The sequence below is a fragment of the Melampsora larici-populina genome (genome assembly GCF_000204055.1).
Source record: "Melampsora larici-populina 98AG31 unplaced genomic scaffold MELLAscaffold_81, whole genome shotgun sequence".
In the NCBI taxonomy this organism is placed as follows: Eukaryota; Fungi; Basidiomycota; class Pucciniomycetes; order Pucciniales; family Melampsoraceae; genus Melampsora; species Melampsora laricis-populina.
Genome location: NW_006768845.1, coordinates 152034 through 176158, shown reverse-complemented (window position 1 = coordinate 176158; position 24125 = coordinate 152034). Strand labels below are relative to the sequence as shown.

At 40.5% G+C, this 24125-nt stretch overlaps 6 protein-coding genes across 6 annotated transcripts; 2 read left to right on the top strand and 4 right to left on the bottom strand.

Annotated features, from left to right (window-relative positions):
* Positions 1-341: 341 nt before the first annotated feature.
* MELLADRAFT_69100 (uncharacterized protein) lies at positions 342-2613 on the top strand (the record flags this gene model as incomplete). Its single annotated transcript, XM_007417927.1, has 2 exons — positions 342-771; positions 863-2613. The coding sequence occupies 2 exons, from the start codon at positions 342-344 to the stop codon at positions 2611-2613; spliced, it is 2181 nt and encodes a 726-aa protein (XP_007417989.1).
* A 2823-nt stretch (positions 2614-5436) lies between these two features.
* Positions 5437-7871, bottom strand: MELLADRAFT_45930 (uncharacterized protein; the record flags this gene model as incomplete). The annotated part of the gene is made up of 10 exons (XM_007417913.1): positions 5437-5850; positions 5949-6309; positions 6393-6521; positions 6589-6780; positions 6868-6935; positions 7023-7120; positions 7205-7317; positions 7408-7559; positions 7668-7743; positions 7817-7871. 10 exons carry the CDS (start codon positions 7858-7860, stop codon positions 5692-5694), a joined length of 1392 nt encoding a protein of 463 aa, XP_007417975.1.
* An 894-nt stretch (positions 7872-8765) lies between these two features.
* On the bottom strand, positions 8766-10287 carry MELLADRAFT_95455 (uncharacterized protein; the record flags this gene model as incomplete). The annotated part of the gene is made up of 5 exons (XM_007417951.1): positions 8766-9013; positions 9089-9161; positions 9235-9788; positions 9934-9948; positions 10014-10287. The coding sequence occupies 5 exons, from the start codon at positions 10285-10287 to the stop codon at positions 8766-8768; spliced, it is 1164 nt and encodes a 387-aa protein (XP_007418013.1).
* A 1042-nt stretch (positions 10288-11329) lies between these two features.
* Positions 11330-12275, bottom strand: MELLADRAFT_69097 (uncharacterized protein; the record flags this gene model as incomplete). Its single annotated transcript, XM_007417926.1, has 3 exons — positions 11330-11748; positions 11829-11915; positions 11984-12275. The coding sequence occupies 3 exons, from the start codon at positions 12273-12275 to the stop codon at positions 11330-11332; spliced, it is 798 nt and encodes a 265-aa protein (XP_007417988.1).
* A 1867-nt stretch (positions 12276-14142) lies between these two features.
* On the top strand, positions 14143-15088 carry MELLADRAFT_69096 (uncharacterized protein; the record flags this gene model as incomplete). Its single annotated transcript, XM_007417925.1, has 3 exons — positions 14143-14189; positions 14406-15061; positions 15084-15088. The coding sequence occupies 3 exons, from the start codon at positions 14143-14145 to the stop codon at positions 15086-15088; spliced, it is 708 nt and encodes a 235-aa protein (XP_007417987.1).
* Positions 15089-19720: 4632 nt separating this feature from the next.
* Positions 19721-22005, bottom strand: MELLADRAFT_95453 (uncharacterized protein; the record flags this gene model as incomplete). Its single annotated transcript, XM_007417950.1, has 7 exons — positions 19721-19808; positions 19921-20198; positions 20288-20798; positions 20882-21066; positions 21139-21367; positions 21503-21822; positions 21889-22005. 7 exons carry the CDS (start codon positions 22003-22005, stop codon positions 19721-19723), a joined length of 1728 nt encoding a protein of 575 aa, XP_007418012.1.
* Between the last annotated feature and the right edge of the window lie 2120 nt (positions 22006-24125).

Genomic DNA, 24125 nt, shown 5'->3' with positions numbered 1-24125 from the left:
TCTGTTCTGCTGTATCTGACTTGTAACATGTTCCAGTGTTGGTTACCCAATGTTGTTTATCATCTTGAAACTTGAATTTGAAATTGCTCCATGTGGGACATGTATGTTTTGGCAGGTGTGTGGGAAATGAATATTCTTCTATGTAGCTTTGTGAGACAGTCCTTCATATTTGTAACTGCAGGTTTGACCAAATCATTTAGGCCTTGGTCCACTGGAGGGTAAATGCATTCAATTTGATAAGGCAGCACTTCTATCTCTCATTGAGATATGGCCTGTACAATAATCTCTTTGCAGTGAAATAATCTTCTATTACCTCTCATCTGCTCATCTATCACCACAAGATGTATTGGAATCCTTTCATCCCTGGGCTTATCTGGCTTGACCATGTATTCAAGGTTCACCTCAAAGTGTCAAATATCATTACAATATTTACCATTCTTTTCACAATCCACTTTGACATGGCTTTTGGAGGTCTTGGGATGAATAACTTCCAGACAGAGTTTAGAAACTCTGAATGTATTGATTATCAGGATCACCCACTTGGAATCTTCAATACTCCAGAAATTATCAATCAAAACAAACAAATATCATCCAATCATAACAATCAGATGATACCTCATCACAATCAAGTTGAACCTAATCATTGGGACTCAGATAATTTCAACCTTAACAGTATTTCAAATGAATATGGAATTTCCCCAAACCAAGAGACTTCAAAAGATTTATCTCATATGGGACTGGAAAAACCAGAGCTTAGAGGAAACAAAAGAGGTAAGATACTTGTTATCTTTAGTTTGACATATCACTTAAATTGAATGTGTGAATAAATATAATTCAAAATCCAATTTCAATCCAACTACAGGTTTCTCACCCAGCTCAAATGGACGCACTGATAAGCATCATCATTCAGATATACTCAATGGGGAAGAATCTTCCGTGGACATCTACAATTCTAAAAACCTGGTAGATCATGGAAATATTTGGGGAAACAAACAACTCTACAATCATCCTGAACTTCCCATACATGATACCAGGAGTTTAGGTACCCAATACAATTGGCATGGAATATCAAAAGAAAACTCTCAGAGTCAGGGGTATGAAACTGCCTACATTTTGCATGAAGACCCATACAAAAAAGACATCTTTGAGGATTCTCGTGGGCTACCTACTGTTGATTTTCCAGTTCATCTAGAAAATATTAATCACAGACTACCACAAACTTCAGGTTCAAACTTTCCCCTTGACATATTTCATAATCCAACAAATAAAGATGATTGGGAAATGAGTTTAATTAAAATACATGAACCAAATCATGTATACAAAGATATTTTATCCTCCAGCAGAAATCAGGAAGCACTACATGATTTAGAGGTGGGGGATCTATATGGAATTCAAGGACCACAGCTATTTTTGCCTCATATACATCCAGTTGAAAATCACCCCTTTGGAATTTGGAACCCATCTTCCATGAATGATGATATGCATTTGGTTGGAAATATTGACTCACATGGAGCCATTGGGAAGAAAGACAGTGATTTAGGAACAATTCATCCAACACCAGAAGCCCATTCTCATGACAAGCCAGTACTTTATAAGGCTCATGAATATCATGATTTGACCCAAGCCAATCAGCAAGAGTTTGGAGGGATTGAACCCTCTTTCAAATTCCAATCAGGATTCAAAAGGAGAAGCTCAAAAGAAAATGATAAGGTTCCAAAGAAATACTGTCCTACACAGGGTTCAATAATTCAGAACAAGCATATTGGAATACTTGAATCAGAAATCCAACCACCAAAACAGTCACAAGAATTCATGAATGAACCTCAAAGAATTTCAACAGATATCAATCAAAATCCATCAACTAGCACAAGGCTCTTGGAGAATCCCAATACTTACAGTGGTCAACCTGATAATCATATTGGCTCACCCACTTTTCCCTTGAAAGGTATGGCAAAGAAGGAAAAGAGTGTCAAAGAAAGTTTTCCAGAGACTGATGACCTTAAGGGTTGCAAGGACCTCTTACCAAATTTGGTGAACCGTGTCCGCAAATCATCCAGTATACCATCAATGTTTACAGTTGATCCTATTGTGGCTCCTTTTATGAAGAATCTTCAAGAAAGCTTTATCAAGTTGAACTTCAAACATAGGTGTAAAAGTGAAGAGTTTCATCAATCACTGAAAGCCAGACTTGAACATTTAACACATCAATTTCTTTCACTACAATTACAAACAACCCAGAAGATTCATCAACTTGATCTTTCTGAAGAGATTGTAAATTCAACTTTACAAGAAGGTTATGAATGGTTGATGAAGATTTGGGGAAGTTTACCAGTTGAAAAAATCTCATTTAGTACAGATCAAAGTAGGAAATTAGCTCCAAATAAAACCAAGACATTTCAAGATTTCTTACGTTTTAGAGTACAGAATATGGGTATCTTTAGAACATCACAAGTAAAATTTTCAGCTTGGTTACTTTTCCATTGGATTCTTGAATGTAAGAGGTCATGGTATGATGTATTGAGACTAAGATCAAGTTATGAAGAGGTTTTGAATACATCAACAGAGGGGTCTATTGTGTTGTCTAGATCCATCCTTTACTTCCTTAAAAACTAGAGATTAGAATCAGCTATGAAAAACCCTGGCACCCTGCAATTGAAATTCACAAGACCTGGATTACATATTCTTAACAAGGAATTGAATGCCTGCTCTCATATCAATACTTGTAAAAGTAGACTCAATGGAGGAATATGAGACGGTGAGCAGTGTGGTAAGTTGTGACAGGTGTATAATGGGTAGTGAGCTGGTTAGACAAATGCATCTGTCTTTCTCTCTTGTTTTTTTTACTTTGTTGTTCCTCTTTCTATTTTCTTTCTCTACTTGGTTCCTTTTCCTGAATGCTGGTTTTTGACTTTGGGGGCCTGGCAAATTTCTCTTCAATCTTTAAACTTAAGATTGCTTCTTTCATGATTTATACAAATCCTCTTTTTGAATAAAAACACAACTTTTGATTATTTTCTTTATCTTATCTTGGCTCATGTCTACTTGGATGAACAAACATTTTCATTGGAACTGCAAATTCAATTCCATTCCAAATATATAGAGAATTGGTAAATGCACAGACCTGGGTCTTGTGCTTCAACCACATCTTTAGTAACAACACAGACCATAATATCATTTCTATTTTCTCAACACCAAGTGTGCCATTCAATCACTTGAAACCCCTATGGAATTATCACAGAGATGGTTATCTTTGGCCTACTAAAAGCACAACATTCCCAAAGAGAGTTGTGAAGTCTTATGAATTCAAATACAAAAATGTGAAAAATAGAAATAAATGCAACTCCATTCCAATACCAGAGATATATGTGCAGTAGGGCACATCCCGGATACTTGAGCTGAACCGAGAGTCCGTGTGTCTATCAAATTACTGATAAGTGCACAGACATTCACTACACCAAATGACATCTTTACCCAGGGGTATAGAAAAGTAGTGCGGGCATAGAAAACTATGGGTGAAGTACTTTTCTATACCCATAGAGATAGTGTCCTCTCTGCCTAGACATACCATTCTGCTCTATACCCACAGATGAAAATATCCACATGACCACAGGGACTGTATATAAATTTAGACTCAAAGCCCTTCTTGAGCCTTGTCCAATGGGAAAGCATGGTCCATCAGTCATATTGTACACCCACTTCGGCAACCGGTGTGTGACCTATGCGACCGACTGTGCACCACCAAAAAAGCACAGTGATTTTTGGTCGCATATGTCACCCAAAAATCTCGTTCGGTAAACAAAAATGCAACAAAAGAGATACATGGATTTCTGCACATATGTGCAAAGATTGTGCGTATTCTTGAAAACAACTAAAAGTCAAATATTTTCAAATTAATGCAACTGCGACTTTTCATCGTTCTCTCTTCTCAAGCCATCACCACCTGTTATTTCGGACCTCACCATTTTTTTCTTTGTTTTCTACAAGTCCTTTTCTCTTCAATTGCAAACCATTCAAATCATCACCACCTCAACCTTTTTCTCTACTTAAACTTTTCAATCTCAAATCCATTCGATCTCATCATGGTGTTGATTCAGACTCGAATCCGACTTCCTCAAAAGACGTCATTTCCACCAATTCAACTTTGCTGCCAACAGTGAAGATCTTGGTCATTGACCATGTTATCATCAATCAAATTGCTTAAAAAATAATTGCAGAAGTTGAACGGGTAGATGATATTGAGAGCGATGAGAGCAATTAAGTTTTTTTTTGGTTTTTGAACTCAATCAACAAATGACCTTGTTTACCAAATGGTAAAAGACACCATTGTGATTCATTATCACCATGGTGATTTCACTTTTTACTTGGTTAAAGAACCTTTCTAACAAGCACACTGTTGTGTGGTTTTACATATATATACACGGTGAGAAATTTTCTCACCGTGATGTAAAAGTTGCATTAAATTATTAATGCAACTTTTTTTGCCAAAGTGGGTGGTACATATGTAAAAAGTGTCTGTCAACCTGTGTAGATTGTGCATACATACTCACATACATTGCTGAACATGGTTGAGGATCTCTTTTATCACCATAGAATTGTATTTTAGGATAAAAATATCAAAAAACAGAAAATTGAGATTCTGTGCACTGTAGCACTGCCTTTGGGTCCCAATACATACAGCTGAGTCAGGGCAAAGATGATACTCAATTTCTCAATCTGAAATATCTTACATAGGTTTATCAAAAGCATTTTTTATTGGTATAGAAAAGTACCCTACCAATAGTTTTCTATGCCCACACTACTTTTCTATACCCCTGGGTAAAGATGTCATATGTTGTAGTGATTATTGCACTGATCAACAGTCTAGTAACCACAGAGTAATCAAGTATGCAGTATCAGCTTGTTGATAACTTCACCACTATGGAAAAGACAGCAAAAAGATGCATTTGATCACTGTAACCACAAGTTGGCTATAGATAAATTCTAAAAGGACTTAGGTTTTGATATAAAGATGTTCAATTCTGGTATCAAAAAAATAAAAACTCCAGGCCCATATTTTCTCCAGGTTTTTCACATCTCAACTTTGGTTGCAGATAATCAAAGTAGAGGAGGGTTGCAGATACTACCTTGTTAGTACCTGCAAGGACCAAAACAATCTCAGGAGCCTTCAGATTTTCCAAAAAAAAAGTTGACATCAAGATAACAATATATATTAGGTGGTATTTTTGTTGAAAAATTGGCTCAAAAATGTTCAAAATTATCAGAATGATCAAGGTTCAAAGAAGGTTTCAAAAAAATTAGTAAAGCATTCCCTTTTGTATCAGCATATTTTATGCTGATACCTTGTGAAACTCCGTGCGGATCCCAGGTTGGGTTCGTGTATGTATCAATTCTCTATATGTGTGTATGGAGTTATATTGTAAACGAAAGACTGATATTGGTTTGGTAAATATTGGATCAATATTTCATAAACTTCTTGAAAACTAAATAATAAATATTCAGAAAACGATACAAAAATAAAACATATATTACACTTTCAAATAAATACATCAAATAGGACTACCCTTTGCAACATCAATGATCCATAATCATACCCCTTCTCTTACAAATTCAACCTCTTCAACCAAAACAAAAAACTGTCCATCTTTTATTCTACCCCTCCCTTTTACAAACTTCAACTTCAATTTACTTTTTTCAAATCTTAGATCGAATCCAATCAGCTGTATCAGGAATTTTATAATGTTTTGAAAGAATCACTTCACTTTCTTTAACTTTCTCCATTCTAGCTTTCAACAATGGAACTCTTTTCAATTCTTGTTTAGCAATTTGACCTTGATGAACTTCATCAGGACCCTGCAAAAGAAAAGAAAAACAGTGATAAAAAGTTCAGTTCTTCCATTTTACACGTTCCATCAAAAAAGAAAGATCACATATCAAGTTTTGAAACCTACATCCGCAAATCTTAAAGTTCTTACTCCAGCAAACATACTAGCCAAAGGTTGATCTTGTGAAACACCTTCACCACCATGAACTTGCATAGCTCTATCAATAATCTTTCCAACTGTCATGGGCACAATCGCTTTAGCCATTCCAATAGCTTTCATGGCTCCTTTTGCTCTTACTCCATCAATTTGATGAGCTGCAGCATAAACCAATAATCTGACACTATCTAATTCGATACGTGATCTTGCTAATTCGTCAGCTACTGAGCCATGTTGATAAAGTTGTTTTCCAAATGTCTTTTTCTTTGGATCTGTGATTCTTAGTAACATCAACCCAATGGCTCGTTCGGCTAGGCCTATAGAACGCATACTAATTTTTTCAACATTGAAGGAAATGGTGAGTGAAAAGGTTAGATGAGCTTAAAAAGCACTATTTTGAACTTTTGTGCTCACCAATGATGGATCCTTCCAGGTCCTAATCTAGACTGAATAATCTCAAATCCTTTTCCCCAATCATACACCAAATTCTCAACCGGTACACGTACATTCTCATATCCAATTTCAAAATGACCTTCAGGAGCACTACAAGAAACGAAATCAGTTTAAGTTCATGGATCACATCAAAACAAATCTTTCCGAATCACTCAACTCATCATAACCAAAGACTTGCATAGGTCTTATAAGTCGAACTCCTTTTGTATTGGCTGGTACGATCACAATCGATTGTTGACTATGAACTGCTGCATTCGTATCTGACTTTCCCATTACTAAATGAACATCGTTTCTTGGATCTCCTGCTCCTGAGATCCACCACTTTCGACCATTAATAACAATCTCATTGCTGTTGTTCAATTTTTGTGGTCAAGAGAAGAAAAAACGACAAGTTCAGTTCCCGAAAGTTTTTGAGAATTTATGGTAAGATATTTACGTTTTTCGATCAAGAGTTATTTTGGTTTGGATATTAGTTGCATCGGATGAAGCTACGTCGGGCTCCGTCTACGTAAAGAAATGAGTAATATTAATTCAGGGACTCCAAGAGAAGAGATTCTGTTTAGTTTGAGTTCATCTGCAGTGTATGCGCACCATGGAAAATGAACTACGAATACGACCCTCAAGTAAAGGTTTCAACCAACGTTCTTTTTGAGCAGCCGTTCCATACCGAGCTAAGACTTCCATATTACCTGTTCTTCCAATCAAACCAAACATCCTTTCTCAGTTGATTCCAAAATGTGAAGCTACGAGGAAGAATGAGAATCACGACTAACCGGTATCAGGAGCTGAACAATTCATGGCCTCTGGGGCGATACGTATAGCATGACCCATCACTTCTGCCATGACTGCATACTCTAAATTAGTTAAAGGTACACCTTCACCAGGACTATAGAATAAACAACACACACGCATATATATGTTAATGATATAGTTCTTTCTAATGTTTTTTTGTCTGTTTGAGAAAATGAGACTTAACTAATGTGCTTTTGAAAGGAAAAGATTCCAAAGACCAAGAGATTTAGCTTTGTTTTTTAAATCTTCCATAATCTTAGGCACTTCTTTCCAACGTTTATTTGGATCATCTGAAATTTGTGAAAGATAGATTGTTTCTGCTGGTAAACATTCTTCCTATTTAAAAAGAAAAGTTCAAAACAAAACAAAAAGGTGCATAAGTAAAAAGAACACTTTAGATTGTGATTGGTTTTTTTGAAGCAAGGGTTCTATGATGAAACTTACTTCTACAAATTTGATGACTTCTTTTAATTTTTGTTTTCCAAAATCAGTAAAAAGGTGTTCAATGAGTGACCAAGTACTACGAACAACTTCATCTTAATTTCCGAAATCATTTTCTTTGTTATTGAGAGAGATCAATGAGTTTGACTTACGCAGGAGGAATGAAGTTAGTCACCGGATGATTGGATGAGGACATGATGATGACGTAATGATCTGATGTGGTGCAAGCGCTCAACTGAATTCCGAATGCAAACCTTTTTATGTTCATGGTGATTCGGATAAAGCCCCGAGTCCGTCGGGTATTCATTTCGATGGCAAATGAAAGACTCACAGTTTTGTGAATCATTTGCAAATGTGAGATAAACCATCTCAAGAATTAGGAGATACAATTTTCATTAGGGTCGAACCAGATCAATAATTGAACTCGAGCAAATTGGCGGGGAATTTGTGACAAGCTTTTCCGGTTTGACTGTACAATTTTTATTGGAGTCGAACCAGATCAATAATTGAATACGTTGATGACTTCAACCTGCAATGCGGTCTCTTGTGGTAAAGGGAAAGTTTGTAATTCTACTTCACTCTGAAGAGAAACAAGTCATTTCTTTAGATGATCATTGAAGAGCTTAACAAGAACAAGGTTTGCCTTTAGAGTGCCAACAACAACTCTTAGGGCGTGTTTATTTAAGCAATTTCTGGTGAGTAATCATGTCCTGAAAAATTTAAAGTGGCTATTTGGTGGTGCATGTTTCATTTTTGCATTAAAAAATTTACAGAATATGATTTCTGGTCCAAAATTCCTTAAGCAACCGTGCCCTTAATGTGGTCAAGGCAGTTGTTAGGCTCAAAAAATTACACCAGACTTCTTCACCCAGCATGATTAACAACATTTTAGATCAAATTCCATTGTTTTATCTTCAACTTTCGTAACCTACATCATGTACAATCTATACTTATCCACAAAATCTTTTAATGTATGTGCTGCTGTCATTTACTACCTTGCTTCATTATCATTTACTCTTCCACTCTGAAGTCTGGTCTATGGTCAAAGATCTCCAGTATATGATACAAGTCTCTGCACATGCCTCTGAGTATCATAGACATTCAAAAGCTAGTGTTTCCGTCATGATTATCTTCATCTCCAATCCGTTTCCCTTGTCCAAACACACCGCTCGAGTAACCTGAATCACTTTCATCCCTAGCTGGAGTGATACCCAGATCTTCCACTGTCTTGAGTACTTCTCTTTGAAGTTGTTTTTGTGCGTTAGTTGCGGATGACGAAACTGGATTGATTTGATTCGATTCGAGGGCGGTGAAGATTATAACACAGAGTGCTAAGGACGCGATCGCGACTATTACATACGACAGAAAGGTGATCGATGGTTATTGATGAGTGATTCATAAAGATCAAAGAGAGCTGTTCTTACCAATGCAGCGTCGCGTTGTGATCCATTTGCGTGTCTCGATCTCAGTTCTGACATCTCCAACTAAGATTGTGAACTGTAGATTGATAAAGCGATCATCAATCTTAAAAGTTCAAACTATATCATAGATATCGAAAAAATCAACTGACCTTACTATTCAACTCTTGAATAGCCAACTCGAGTTTTTTCTGATCATCACTAGCTTCTTCTTTCCTTCCATTCATCTCTAATTGAATCTCATTCTTTAATCCATCCACATCCTCTTTCATTTTCTGTTTCAAAGAATCAATCTCACGTTGTAATACATTACTTGCACTTTTCAAAACGATCCCATCATTTCTTGTTTTCACTTTCACTTCCGTTCTTAACTCTCCTAATGCTGCATTATATAAATATGCTTGTCCTTCTGCATATGCTCTAGAGACGACTCCTCCACTTGGACCTGAGAGTAACCATCGATGTTCCGAGGTTTCTAAACTTTTTTTCACTACTTTCATTATTGTTCTTGAGACTTCAAGACCAAAGGCTGAAGTTTCTAGTTGTCTGACAAATTCATGTGTATTGAAGGGATGAGGAGGTAGAATTCTGGGTAGCTCGGCCTTTGCTGAGGACTTGGGCTGGATTGCCTTGAGCTTATTGGGTTTCGAGACTGAAGGTTCGTTTGGCTGCGGTACCGATGACCCGGTGGAAGGTTGATCGGAGACTGTTTACATAAAATATGAGCCGAACAAACATGACCGTCAGAATGACGCGTGTGGACTTGAAGTGGTGTTCATGGACGAGTTTGGCTGACCAAACGGAGTACCAAGACCGACCAAGGGATCATCGAACGAAGATCGTAAACTCACAAGCTGTGGTACATCCTGAGGTTCGGAATGAGTATCTTCTTTTGAATCGGTTAAAGAAGATATAGAGAGTGAAGAGATACCCGGTTGGGTAGAGCTAGGTGAGAGCTTTGATAAAATTTCAGACGGATCAGAAGGTCGGGTTTCTGATTGATTCGGTTTATTGAGCTGATCAGAGGTTTTCGGTTTGGTGGGAGAAGGTTTTTCAAGTTTAGTGGTTTGTTGGAAGAAGATGGAGTGGCGGTAGAAATTTCGACAAGAAGATCCAGAAAGATAACGGGATTGAAAGTTTGAAGGACCAGAGAGAAAGATGTGAGGAGACCTGAGGTAAAACTTCTGGAGAAAAGGTTGAGCCATTTGAGGTGAAGAAAGGGGTGGCTACGAATCAGATGGTGTATTGACAAAATGGGATTCATGGGGATTTACTGGCCAAGATTCGGTCTCGGACACCTTACACTCTCTTTACATGTCACAACACTACATATGCAAAAGCTCAATCTTGATTCTTTAATTCCCCGTGTGCAAAGGAAACAAGGTTGAGCAAAGAAAACCAACACCAACCTGTGGTTTTCCTTGGCCAAGGTAATCAGGCGACTCTGCTTTTTTTGCTCACCTGGCACAGCACCAAAATGACATTATTATCATGAATGATGATTGAAGAAACTCAAATGTGGATTTGAGAGCCTAATTTGAAATCGGTGAAGAGATTTTTACACTCAACCGTTTTGCACTCGAAAAGGAGTGTAAAACCGGAGGAGTGTAAAAATGCACAGTGACTGGGGTAAAATACAATTTTACACTCCATCCGCCCCAAAATCTGGAGTGCAAAAAGGTGATGTGTAAAGCCATGAGTGTATTTTTGTAAACCGCCCGCCAAACATTGACTTTTGCACTCGATATTCTTACACTTCATATGGAATGCAAAAAGATCATGTGTAAAAGTCACTTTTGGGTGGCAAAACCCTACTTTTGCACACCAACGGCCTTACACAGAATAAGCAGTGCAGGGGGCAGGAGCGCAAATTTGTATTAGGCCACCTCCCAAGTTGAATTTTACACCACAACTGAAAAAAAAGTGGTGTAACATTCAAGTTAAAGTTAACACGCTCTGTTGTCGAGTTTATTGTGCTTTCAACAAAAGGTCTTACCACATGCAATGTAACTCTCTCTTCGACAAGTGCGCAAATCACGATTCCACCACTTAATTGGCCAATCTGCATTTCTTAAAAGGCCGCCTAACTCATAAAACAAGACAAGAACCAAAGAAAAAGAAAAAAAAGAAAATGACTCCCGCGCTTACCCTCGCGATCATGATCAACAAACAGAGTATTTGAACGTAAACAAGAAAGAAAAAACCCAGAAGCATGAATACAATACAACTAGACTCTTATTGCTATAACTAGACTCGCGCCACCTTTGGCTTCCTCCCCTTAGCCTTAGGCTTAGCTACTTTACCCTTAGCTTCGACCTCTATCCCCCTCCCACCACCTTTCTCTACAATTGGTAAACTGGGTTTAATATCCTGAAGTACTTCGCCTTTTGAAACACCTTTCTTGCCCTTTGAACCTCCCTTATTAGCCTTGGTCACGAGTTTCTGAGGTGATGGGGATGGGGATTTGACCGGGCTCAAATCGGGTGCAGGTCGCTTGATACAAAGGCGTACGTTGACGGGGCCCTGAGCCGGCTCAGGGTCCTTGTCCTCGTCTTTGGTGGCACTGTCGCAACCGGATGCATTCGGTTGTGAAAAAGGTTGACCACCGGAATTATTATCGCCTTCTGCAATACCATCACGGCGAAGGTGATTGATGGCTGGCGGACCTGCCACGTGCCGACGATCAAAGAAGGAACACTTCAATCATCGGTGGCAGTCCAGTGATCAGGGATGGACGAAGACTTACAAGTTGAGGAGAAGGCATCCTTTGCCTTCGTAGCCTTCTCTTCCAAAGAAAGGCCGGCCATACAAAGGTGACCATCAACCGGTGGACCTGATCAATTGAAAAGTGAGGTTAAGGCACTTTGAGGTTTGGGAATGATGTGATCAAAGAAGACATACATGTTGATGAGAAAGCATGCTTTGCCAAGTCACCCATCTGCGAGGTGGGAACACCAACATCAACTGGTACAGTAGGGATGTCTTCTTCAATCTCGTCTTCTCCATCTTCTTTTTCTGCTTCTTCACAAAGTTTTTCAATTTCTTGTTCGACACCTTCTAAGTCCACGGCGGAAACAAAAGGCAGATCTCCTTGCGTTTCTGGATTCTTATGACTAATCTTGGCTATGTTGGCTTTGATGATCTTCTGTTCATCAGAGGTAGCCTTGCGAGCGTAAACAAGCCAACTAGTCATCGGTTGAGCGCCTGCAATCAAAGTGAGCTCTCTTCCAAGGAGTTGTGCGCGACCATCGTCCTTGCGATCGTCGTAAAACCATACGCCCTGGGCTCCATCGACGTGCCTGACCACCTTGCACCAATAGTGACAATAGCCCCAAAAACCCCGCGAGACAATGTGATACGAGACATCGTTGAAGGTGAGCGTTTCCGGCCACTCCATATCGCCCATGAAGCTATCGCGATCATCTTCTTTGAGACCAGCCGCGTTGCCCAGGTGGAAGTAGAGGTTCATAGGCGCCGAAGAGAAGTCCAATCGATTGCGCTCATAGAGTTGAGGCAGTTCGTTCGCACTGTCTGGGACGCCATTTGACACTTCATCCTCATCATCAGGATATTCTCGCCGGGCCGTAGCTTGCTGTTTGCGAGTGGCTCGGCAGTTTGGGCAGCACCGAGGGCTAGTTGAGTAAAGGCCTTCGGTGTGCCATTGGTAGAGGAGATCAGTAACATCTGGGTATTGTAAGTTCGCCTCACGGAATAGGTCCAACGTGATGGAGACCGCAGTGCGAGTGAATGTTTCACTAGGATGGTGATCAGGGTCCCGGGGACATTGATAGTCCCGAATGACTTCATAAGCGAAGTGATGTCCAATCGGAGTCGGCACATTCTGTTTGTTGGCCAAAAGGTAATCGATAAACAAATCGGCCGAACAAAAAGTATCCGTCACAAAGGAAATGTCGGCAATTTTCTGGATCGCTGATTGCATTGACTTGAGGCCACGAGAGAGGACCGACTTGACGTGAGTAGATTGATGCAGTTTGGCAGAAGTGTTAAGATAGGTTAAGTTACTATCTTGTTATGTAGTCAAAGATCACTATCCATTTATGGCAATTGGATGTTTTATAGAAATAGAAGTTGTGAACGTTGGACTAGATCAAGATCTGTCATGCAGTGACTAGTGTGAAAATCAGGGAAGAGTACAAAGGGGTTATTTGGGAAGTTGAATCAAGGGGTAAAATGGTGGATTCTTTTGGGTTTATCTTTTCTCTTTTTGTAATTCTCTTTTCCTCTCTTTTTCTGCTTCTTTTCGTGTCGAAAAGAATCAGTAAGTTTCTCCTAAATTCATTCTCCTGATTTCTCATTTACCAACGAGTCTAATAGTCTTTATCTTCAACTTAGATTTCATTATTTTACTTTGTTCATTCAAACCCTTACGCGCGCTCCTCACTTTTGCTTCGAGCTCGCAGGTAGTGATATCTTATCTACATTATCTCAAGTTATCGTTTTCTTTTCTGATCTCTTTTTACTTTCACTTTTGTTCTCTTACTGTGCTGTTAGGTTAGTGTTTTAGTTCTCGCCGTTGACTAGCAGAAGCTATAGTCTAATACGGAACCTGTTGCCCTCAGGTTCGTGTCGAAAAGAATCAATTTCATTATTTTACTTTGTTCATTCAAACCCTTACGCGCGCTCCTCACTTTTGCTTCGAGCTCGCAGGTTAGTGTTTTAGTTCTCGCCGTTGACTAGCAGAAGCTATAGTCTAATACGGAACCTGTTGCCCTCAGGATTCCCTTTCTATACTATACGCTTTTCTAGCTACACAGTCAACCTAAAGATTCAATTCGAATCTTGAGAAGAAAACACATCGAGAACTTTTATATGGTAGCGAGAGTTTAACGATCTATTCGAACCGTTTTTAAGCTTGTATGAGTTCCGAGAACGTCGATCAATCTTTCGACGATTCACAAGATAACTCAACAGTCACTGAAGGATCAAGCACTTCAAGTTCGGCCGATTCATCTAGAACGGCTCTTCAGGATCAAGAAAATCCTGTGTCTTCCGACTTATCCTTAGGAAATTCAGTGTCAAGAAATCCTGTATCAAACGCGATGTCTGAGAATGTCGACTCCAGAGTGTTCGGCGATCAGATTCAAAAGTATTCTCAGATTATGAATAATGCCTTGAGTAAATACAAGGTGTCTGAAGATTTGACTGACGAGAATTACATAGAGTGGAGCCAATCCTTGATGGAAATCTTTCGATCCCTTGAACTCCATCACTATGTCAAGACCGAGAATTATCGTAACTCAGCTTTATCAGCTGAAGAGCTTGAAAAGACTCGTTTTAATTTAACTACGTTCATTCTACATAGATTGGATTCCGTCAATAACATCAGAACTCGTAACCATCTCACCGATCCAGCCGATCCTTGTGAAATCATCTACGATCCATTCAAATGCTGGAACTTCCTCAAGTCTTATCATAATCGAGTCTCAGAAGACAAACTTGAAGCTGTCACGAAGGCTCTTTATGGCTGTCAAATTACTAAAGCCGACTCTCTTTCTTCTTTCGTTGATAAGTTTGAAAATCTCATTAGAGAATTTTATCGCCTAAAGGGCGAACTTTCAGACATTCAATCAGCCAGAATGTTGATCGGTGCTATCCCTTCACTGTCGATCGAGACAAAGGAGTATATTCATAATACCGTTGTCCCGTTAACTCGTGAAGGAGTTGGGACTTATCTCCGAAAATACGAAGAACGACACGGATGGAGCAGTGCTGCTATCCGAGAAGTCAACGCTGTATCAGTTCGCCCGACCAAGAAAGTTTCTGGTGAATGCACTCCTGATGAGTGTTACGGTCCACATCTTGCGAAGAATTGTTGGTCGAAACCTGAAAACGTGGATAAACGACAGGCGTTTCTCTCCAAGATTCGAGGAAAAACCGGGGGTGGAACCGCTAGCTCTTCAGCGCCTCAACGACCTAAATCACCAACTGTCAAAGGTGTCAAGAAAGTCTTTGACTCGAGTGTGAACAACGCTTCGGCTAGTTTAGCTTTTCTCTCTTTAAATGTCGAATTCGACGAAAACCTCATCGAGAAATCGGAAGCAGCTCAACCTTCGGCTTCACCTTCGGAATTTGAAGAAGACCCTGACATAAGCGCCTCTGTTTCGTCTGCTCTTTCATCATCTCGTGACTGGGCTCTCCATGATACGGGAGCCACACATCATATGTTTAAAGACAAGAAATTTTTTGATCAAGCAACCCTTGTTAAAATCGATGATGCTAGTAAAAGACTTAAACTTGCTGGGGGTGACGTTTCTTTAGCGGTTCACAGTCAAGGAGTTGCGAAATTGTTAGCTGGTGATGAAACACCCTTTGAACTCAAAAATAGTCTTTATGTTCCTGAGCTTTCAAGAAACCTCATAGCTGGTGCTCTTCTAAAGAAGCAAGGAGTCAGGGAACTTTTCCACGATGGAACGAATTTCTCGTTGGTATTGAATGGTCTCGCAATCTTCAATGGTTTCATCTCGGACAACAACCTCATGTTCATTCTTCTCGAACCTGTGAGTGGACAACACTCTGCTTCAACCTCTTCAACTTCAGCTTCTGTTACTGAAATTACTGCATCACTTCAACATCGTCGATTAGGGCATGTTAGCAACAAGTACTTAAAATTGATGGCTAAATTGGAGAGTGTGGAGGAATTTCAATATCTTGATGAAGATTTAAATTGTGATATTTGTTCATTGTCTAAAAATACAAAGTTACCTCACAATAAAACCAGACCCCGTGCTTGTACCTTCTTAGAGAATGTCCATGTTGATTTAAGTGGTATAATCAGAACAACCGGTGTAAACAATGAAAATTACTTTATTTTATTTTGTGACGATTTTTCCGCGTATCGACACATCTATCCACTTGGTGACAAAACAAAAGAAGAAGTTTATGATGCTTTCATGGCCTATATTGCTGTTGCTGAAAGGCAAACAGGATGTCTTCTTAAGCAATTCACTCTTGATCGGGGAAGTGAATTCCTTAATAACTTGCTCGGTTCCAAACTCCGGGAGCTGGGAATTACTCTTCATTTAACTTCAGGACATGCACCTGAAGAAAATGGAGTATCCGAACGTGGTATGCGAATTATCGTTACCAGGGCTCGTTCGATGATGCTTGAAGCAGCTATGCCTATTCGATTTTGGTATTATGCATGCAGCGCAGCAGTTTTCCTTACCAATCGGTGTATAACTACTGCTCTTGAAAACGGAAAGACACCTTTTGAAGTCTGGTTCTTTCGAAAACCCTCAATTAACCACTTGCGTGTTTTTGGATGTCAAGCTTTTGGTTTAATTCGTAAAGAACTTCGACCCTCAAAGTTTTCTCCTGTCAGCTCTGAAGGTGTACTCGTGGGCTTCGAGCAAGATAACTTTAATTTTCATATCTATGATCTGACCTCAAAGAAAATCTACATAACTCATCATTCAACCTTTAATGAGGATGTTTTTCCGTTTAAGACCATTCCTACCAATCTTCCACTCGTACCCACTGAACCTCTGAGAAACTCAGTCAAAGTTCGCTTCTTTGATGATGAGGAGGATATCTTAGAAGAATCATTACCTCAAAATCCGGCTTTGGAACTCCCATCACCTTTGTCTACTTCACCAATCCCCAGTTCGGAAGTAAAATCTTCGAAAAGTCAAATTCAGGACCCTCCTCGACGCTCAGCAAGATCTTCAAAGAAACTCCACGATAATCTCGGAGGGATGTGTGCTGGAGCAGAGTTCGACTTTGATTTTATCACGGAATCTTTCTTTGCCTGTCTCCCTCCCGAATGTCACTTAAGCAGTGTTTTCTCATCTCCAGATCCTAAATCGTATAAACGAGCTATGGCATCGTCGGAAAGTGAAAAATGGAAGGCAGCTTGTGATAAAGAGTTTAATTTGCTCAGGGAGAAAGGAGTTTGGGTGTTGGTAGATCGTCCAACTGATCGAAACGTGATTTGAGGCTTGTGGGTATTCAGAAAGAAGACGTTAGTTGATGGTGGTATTAAGTTCAAAGCTAGATTTGTAGCAATGGGAAACACCCAAATACCTGGTCAGGACTACGGAGAAACGTTTGCGCCGACGGGAAAGCCAGGTTCTCTACGCATCCTTGTGGCCATCGCAGCTATCCATGGTTGGGAAATTCACCAAATGGATGCTGTTACAGCTTTCCTTAATGGTATTCTTCATGAAGAACTGTATGTTGAAATCCCTGAAGGCTATCGTACTTCTTCAACTGTTGGAAAGGTTTGGAGAATGAAGAAATCACTCTACGGATTCAAGCAGTCACCAAAAATCTGGCAAGATGATGTGGAGGAATTTGTAATTGAGATAGACTTTTATCAATGTGAAATAGATCATTGCATATATATCAGATCTGTGGGTAAATTGTTTACTGCTGTCTACGTTCATGTGGATGATCTGGCTATTACTGGAAATGATATTGCTACTTTTAAAGTTGAAATCTCGTCCAAGTGGGAAATGGAGGATTTAGGGTTAGCTCATACGGTAGTCGGTATTCAAATCCAACGAATTGATGAAAACACTTACTCAATGTCCCAACAACAGTATGCCTTAACTGTTCTTCAACGTTTCGACATGGCAAATTCAAAACCAGCTATCACTCCTCTGTCTCCTAATATTAAATTATTAAAATCAACTGAAGAAGAGAGTGAAGAGTTCGCCAAAACCAAACTTCCTTATAGAAGTGTTGTTGGTTCATTGATGTACTTGGCTCAATGCACTCGCCCGGATATGGCTCATGCTGTTGGTGTGCTTTCCCAACATCTCGAAAATCCCAGCAAACTTCATTGGGATTCAGCAATGCATGTTCTTCGTTATTTAAATCATACAATCAACATCAACATCGGTATTGTGTATTCAGGAAATGAACCTCGCACTGTAGCCGGTCAACGAAGTTTCCAATGTCCAGTGTCTCATTGCGACGCTGACTGGGCTGGGGATCCCAACACCAGGCGTTCGACTACTGGCTATGTATTTGTCTTAGCTGGAGGACCAATTTCTTGGAGAAGCCGTCTTCAGCCAACGGTAGCACTGTCTTCGACGGAAGCCAAATATCGCGCAATCACGGAGGCTGGTCAAGAGTTGTTATGGTTAAGGAATATGATGACACGTTTTGGTTTCACTGATCCTAATCCTACTGTACTTCAAAGCGACAATTTGGGAGCAATTCACTTAACATCAAAATCAATATTTCACGCACGTACTAAACATATTGAGATACATTATCATTGGATCAGAGAAGTTGTTAAGAAAGGGGATCTCACAATCAAACACTGTCCTACTCATTTGATGGTGGCAGATCTTCTAACTAAGCAACTTCCTAAAGAACAATTTTCAAATCTTAGGAAAGCTATGGGTTTGAGGTTTGTAGGATAATGCTCTTTGAGGGGGTGTGTTAAGATAGGTTAAGTTACTATCTTGTTATGTAGTCAAAGATCACTATCCATTTATGGCAATTGGATGTTTTATAGAAATAGAAGTTGTGAGCGTTGGACTAGATCAAGATCTGTCATGCAGTGACTAGTGTGAAAATCAGGGAAGAGTACAAAGGGGTTATTTGGGAAGTTGAATCAAGGGGTAAAATGGTGGATTCTTTTGGGTTTATCTTTTCTCTTTTTGTAATTCTCTTTTCCTCTCTTTTTCTGCTTCTTTTCGTGTCGAAAAGAATCAGTAAGTTTCTCCTAAATTCATTCTCCTGATTTCTCATTTACCAACGAGTCTAATAGTCTTTATCTTCAACTTAGATTTCATTATTTTACTTTGTTCATTCAAACCCTTACGCGCGCTCCTCACTTTTGCTTCGAGCTCGCAGGTAGTGATATCTTATCTACATTATCTCAAGTTATCGTTTTCTTTTCTGATCTCTTTTTACTTTCACTTTTGTTCTCTTACTGTGCTGTTAGGTTAGTGTTTTAGTTCTCGCCGTTGACTAGCAGAAGCTATAGTCTAATACGGAACCTGTTGCCCTCAGGTTCGTGTCGAAAAGAATCAATTTCATTATTTTACTTTGTTCATTCAAACCCTTACGCGCGCTCCTCACTTTTGCTTCGAGCTCGCAGGTTAGTGTTTTAGTTCTCGCCGTTGACTAGCAGAAGCTATAGTCTAATACGGAACCTGTTGCCCTCAGTGTTTTAGTTCTCGCCGTTGACTAGCAGAAGCTATAGTCTAATACGGAACCTGTTGCCCTCAGGATTCCCTTTCTATACTATACGCTTTTCTAGCTACACAGTCAACCTAAAGATTCAATTCGAATCTTGAGAAGAAAACACATCGAGAACTTTTATAAGAAGCCCTCAAAGAAAAGTGTCGGATTAGTTTGGAGGCGATATCCTTGCCTTTACCATTGGATCCGTTCATCCACAATGGTGAAAACATCGGATAAAAACTTTTGAGGGAAGCGGTCTCCCAGCATCGGTTCCGTTTTCCCGGGTCGTTGCTGGCTGAGTAAGATTGATAGGAAGAATGAGGGTCTCGGTTCACGTTGAGAGAGCCTACAGGTCGCTCGGCCTTTTTAGGTCCAAGGAGCGCATCAGTCGTATCTGGAGGTCGTCCATCGTTGGCCTCCGGTTTGCGTCGCGTGCGTTCTTTGAACCATCCTAAGGTTTCGACCACGGAGGTCCAGTTACTGCCATATTTCACCGAAATACCCCGAAGTATTTGATTGAAGTCCTTCTTCAAAGACTCGGTAAAAAGTAATAATTGTACAAACCCTTGTACAATTGTACAATGTCCTGAGCTACACACAGACACAAATGTGTTAGCCACGATTGTATTATAAGTGAGGTCAACGGAATGAATGACAAGTATAAAGAAACTACTCACGTCAGGATGTAATATTGTCGGTGCATAGATTCCTGACCGTTGGTGGTGTCGGGAATCTCGGCCATCAGGGGATCTTCATCCGGCAACGGAGGATCATCCAGCGGGAGGCGCTCTCGACCACAGAAGAGCATACTGTGGATGTCAGATGTATTCCACCAATTGACCCAAGCCTTGCTTTTGGGAAATAGGCGCGCCATTTGGTCGAATTTGTCTCGGAGAGATAACCCACCCGGCTTGTTGGGTTCGAGGAGGTCCAGGGCCAGGCGTTCTAATTCAGACTACCATTTCAGCAGTGGTATTAACATTGAAATCAGTATCTAAGGAAGGAAAGGGAACATGTACTAGAAGAGAACATCAGAAGACTTACAATTCGACTGGCATCCACAATGTTACGGTTCTTCTTGACCCGAGTAATCAACTGTCGATAGTGCTCATGACAGCCCTTTAACTTACTCAATGCTTTTGCTGGATTGTATTCTTTAAAGACCTTCATGTAGGCACTGACGAAACCCTTCTTCTGGGCCAACGAGAAATCGACCACCTGTTGAGCCAAGAGATCTCGCTCGTGGTAGGTGAGGTTCGTGTTCGATATTTGCTCCAGAAGTGTGGTGAAATGAGCTTCGTAATGAGCCTCATCGAGGCCCCACATCCAGGTGAGTTGGATTGGGACCCAGCGATGCATGACATCGCTATACATGGAGGTGGTGAGAAGATAACCGTGGTCGAAAAATCGGTACGTCACGTCTGAAAGAAGACCTCCGGAATAGATGCGGTTGTCCTGATCCCGGCGAACGAGTTGGTCCGCCATCCATTCGGATTGGTAGGTGATGTGCACATTGGCACCCGAAAGCGAGGTTGAAATCAATCTGAGCCCGTTCCTAGTAAGGGTGATCTCGACGGTCAGTGATCAGAACCAAACGTAACAAAAGGTACGGAAAGAAGAGAAAAAAAGGTGGCTTACCTGCCCCAGTGCATCAAATCCATGATGAGCCGGTCACCCCCACCGTGGCTTTTCTTTTCGGGCATGAGGCCCTTATCGATGAGCACCTTGCGTCGCAAATAACCAAAAGGGCCGCCATTACCAAAAGCAGGATGGATATCCACAACAGGTGCAGTGACCGTCTGTCCTGCACCTGCTTGCCCGACCTGATGAGAAGAGACGTGACGGAGGCAAAGTTAGAACTTTTTCCGTAGTGACGAGTCAACTCGGGCACTTACCTTCAGGACCAACGGTCCTGCCTTCGGATTGCTAACCAATTGGTCCGTGAGCACACGCATGGCAAGGGGATCGGCCTTTTTCGAAGTTGGCCATACGTGTTTATGAGTACCTGAGTGTCTAAGTACACCCCAGCCCGTATGTTTCTCGATGTTGATTCGACAGTTGGAGTCAGGGCATTGCGTCCATACGTGATTGCTATCACACTTGATGGCAGGGCATTTGGGATGACTGATGTGAGAAGAAGAAAAACTGTCAGCCCAATTGCAAAGAGACTGAGGCCAGATGAAACTCGAAAGAGACTGATATGGATCAAAGCTGAGACGTAATGAGAATGAAACAAATTAGGGAAGAAAGGATACGTACTCTTGAATCAGTTCCGCGGCTTTGCTATCAGCCGTTGGAGGTGGAGCCGCATATTCACAGAAATCATCCTTGCAATGTAAGACACCCAGACATTTGAACCAAATTGTTTTCCACGGGCCGTTCTTTGCCCCATGGGTCTTTTGAGTGTGGGGGTAAGCGATGTGGCCAAAGTTTGTGACTTGATTGGTAGGTTTGCGAACGAAAACCGTTTCGCCGTTGGGGTAAATAGGGTAGCCTTCGGCATCGCACGTAGAACCGTGATCAATGAACGTCTTGAGTTCTCCGGTCGCGGGTATAGGTATCTTGAACTTTTTGCCGGTCTTGTTTGGGCGGTTGCGTTTTTTCTTTTGCTGTCCAGGAGATGAGTTAACGACTGAATCACTAACTAGCTTTATCGGGTTATCAGCGTCAAGGATCATGTTGTAAACGTTGGCCGCCGTCATTTGAGGGGGATCAAGGGTACTGGCAGTATCAGGATGACTACTTCGTTGTTCTTCGGACATGATGTCACAGTAAAGTGTAAGCGAAATGGAAGGGTTGGTTGAAAGGGCTTCGTGAGATTGAGTGATTGGATGGTTTGGGTAGAAACGTAAGGATAGGATCAACAGGTAGACTTGGTAGAGTTGAACAACTTGGTAGACAAAATTCAGAACGGTCAACTCTCGTTCGTAGCTTTGAGACTCTGGGGAAGAGGAAGAGGGAGGTCGTATTGAAGAATATGAGCCAGGCGGTTGGAGAATTCCATTGGGGTGACGAGCTGGCGAACGCAGGAGGAAACGATCCATCGTGAGATGGATCTGAGATGTCAGCGCGAAATACAAGAGCTCGTCTCAGAATGGAAAAGGGAAAGGTTGACGGTGATGAGATCGCATCCAGACTATTGTGGCTTTTATCGGCTGGTTGGTTGGTGAGACCTTTCTTATATCGGACGTTACGTTCATAAGATTGGTAGAGTGGTGTTTGAGGTTGTTGGGTGACAATCAAAGGGCATATGCAGGGAGAGAAGGGCAAGACTTACACAGTTAGGCCGGCCGGATACTGCGCAGATGCCATGCCAATGGGGTGCCTTCGATGGGGTGCAAATATGTACTTTCGCGGTGATCATATAAAAAAAACGTCCCAGGGTCATACGTCCAACTTTGAGTGTAAGGGACTTAGAGATTAAAAATAGAATTTGGGGGCTACTACAGATTTTTGCCCCCTAGATTATTTGCCCTCAATATGATATGTAAATGTTGATGTGTAAAATTCAATGTTTGACGCGGTGATTTACAAAAAAACACTCATGGTTTTACACGTGACTTGTTTGCACTCGTGAAATCGGGCCTGATTAAGTGTAAAATTGTGTTTCACCCTAGTTACGGTGGATTTTTACACTCGTCCAAATTTACACTCATTATTGAGTGTAAATGGATGAGTGTAAAAATCTATTGACCCATTTGAAATTTGGGAGGTTGGAATGATGAATACAGCACAAGGAAAAACAAAATAGAAAATATGGACTGAATTTATGTCAGCTTATTTTTTTTGAAGAACCCTCAACACATCAAATGAGTAACTCCCCCCATGAAGTGGTTTTCTTCTGCCAATTTGTCATATGGGAAAAGGCAACTGGGTAGGACCACACCTATGGTTTGCTTTGCCAGAGGTAGTTTTCTTTGCCCTTGGGTCAAGAAGGACTTTTTTGCAGTGTGTGAATCTCTTTTCTCCATTTATAGATCTTGTGATTGTCTTTGGATTATTCTCTTTGCTTTTTACACTGCTGTCTTTTAGTTATGTTTCTCTAATTTGACCTTGGATTGTGAAAAGACAAAATAATGTACTTCTAGTAAAGCAAAGTGGGTAGGACAGTTCTTAGGAAGGGAAGAAGGAGATCTATGATGTATGTGTAAAGTTCATTGGATGGCAGGCATAGATTGATTGTTCTCCTCATGATTTGGTTCCATATACATATAATGTATCTGACTGTAAGGGGTTTGGGTGGCAGTGTTTCCAGATTGTTGGTATTCAAGTGTCCTTTTTGTGATCTTGCTGTTTACAAAAATATGAGTCAATAATTCATAGGTTTGTTCCTTCTTGTCCTTTGGCAAAACCTTTGCTATCATGTGTTGGATACAGTTTCTAGTTGGCAAGACTTTCTTCCACTGGCAAATTGTGCAGTCTTCCAGAATCCAATTATCATGTAACTTTATGAATCTCTTGATTCACTGTGCTTTGCCCGTTTTTGTAAAACTCCTCTGGGTTATATTCAACAAAACAACTCTTCAAATGGGCCCAAAAGGTCCTGTTGAAATACATGTCATCATAGCTGAATTTTTAATATCCTTAAAGCCTTATGATCTACTGGCATGGATACATTTTTATTTATACCATTTGTACTGATGTTCTGCACTTCAGATGCCAGATCAAATCCCACTTCGAGAGATGAGATTCCAAGGGATTCCAGTGTTGTCAAGGACATATCCACTTGTGTTCCTGAAGTACAAATATACCTTTTGTTGAAGATAGCTTCAGTCCAGCAGGTGATATTGCACCACTTGGTACTCCAGACCTCAAGAAGACTACTTCCCTTGGTAGTAAATAATCCAGTAAAACTTGAAGGACATATAGACAGCACATTCTC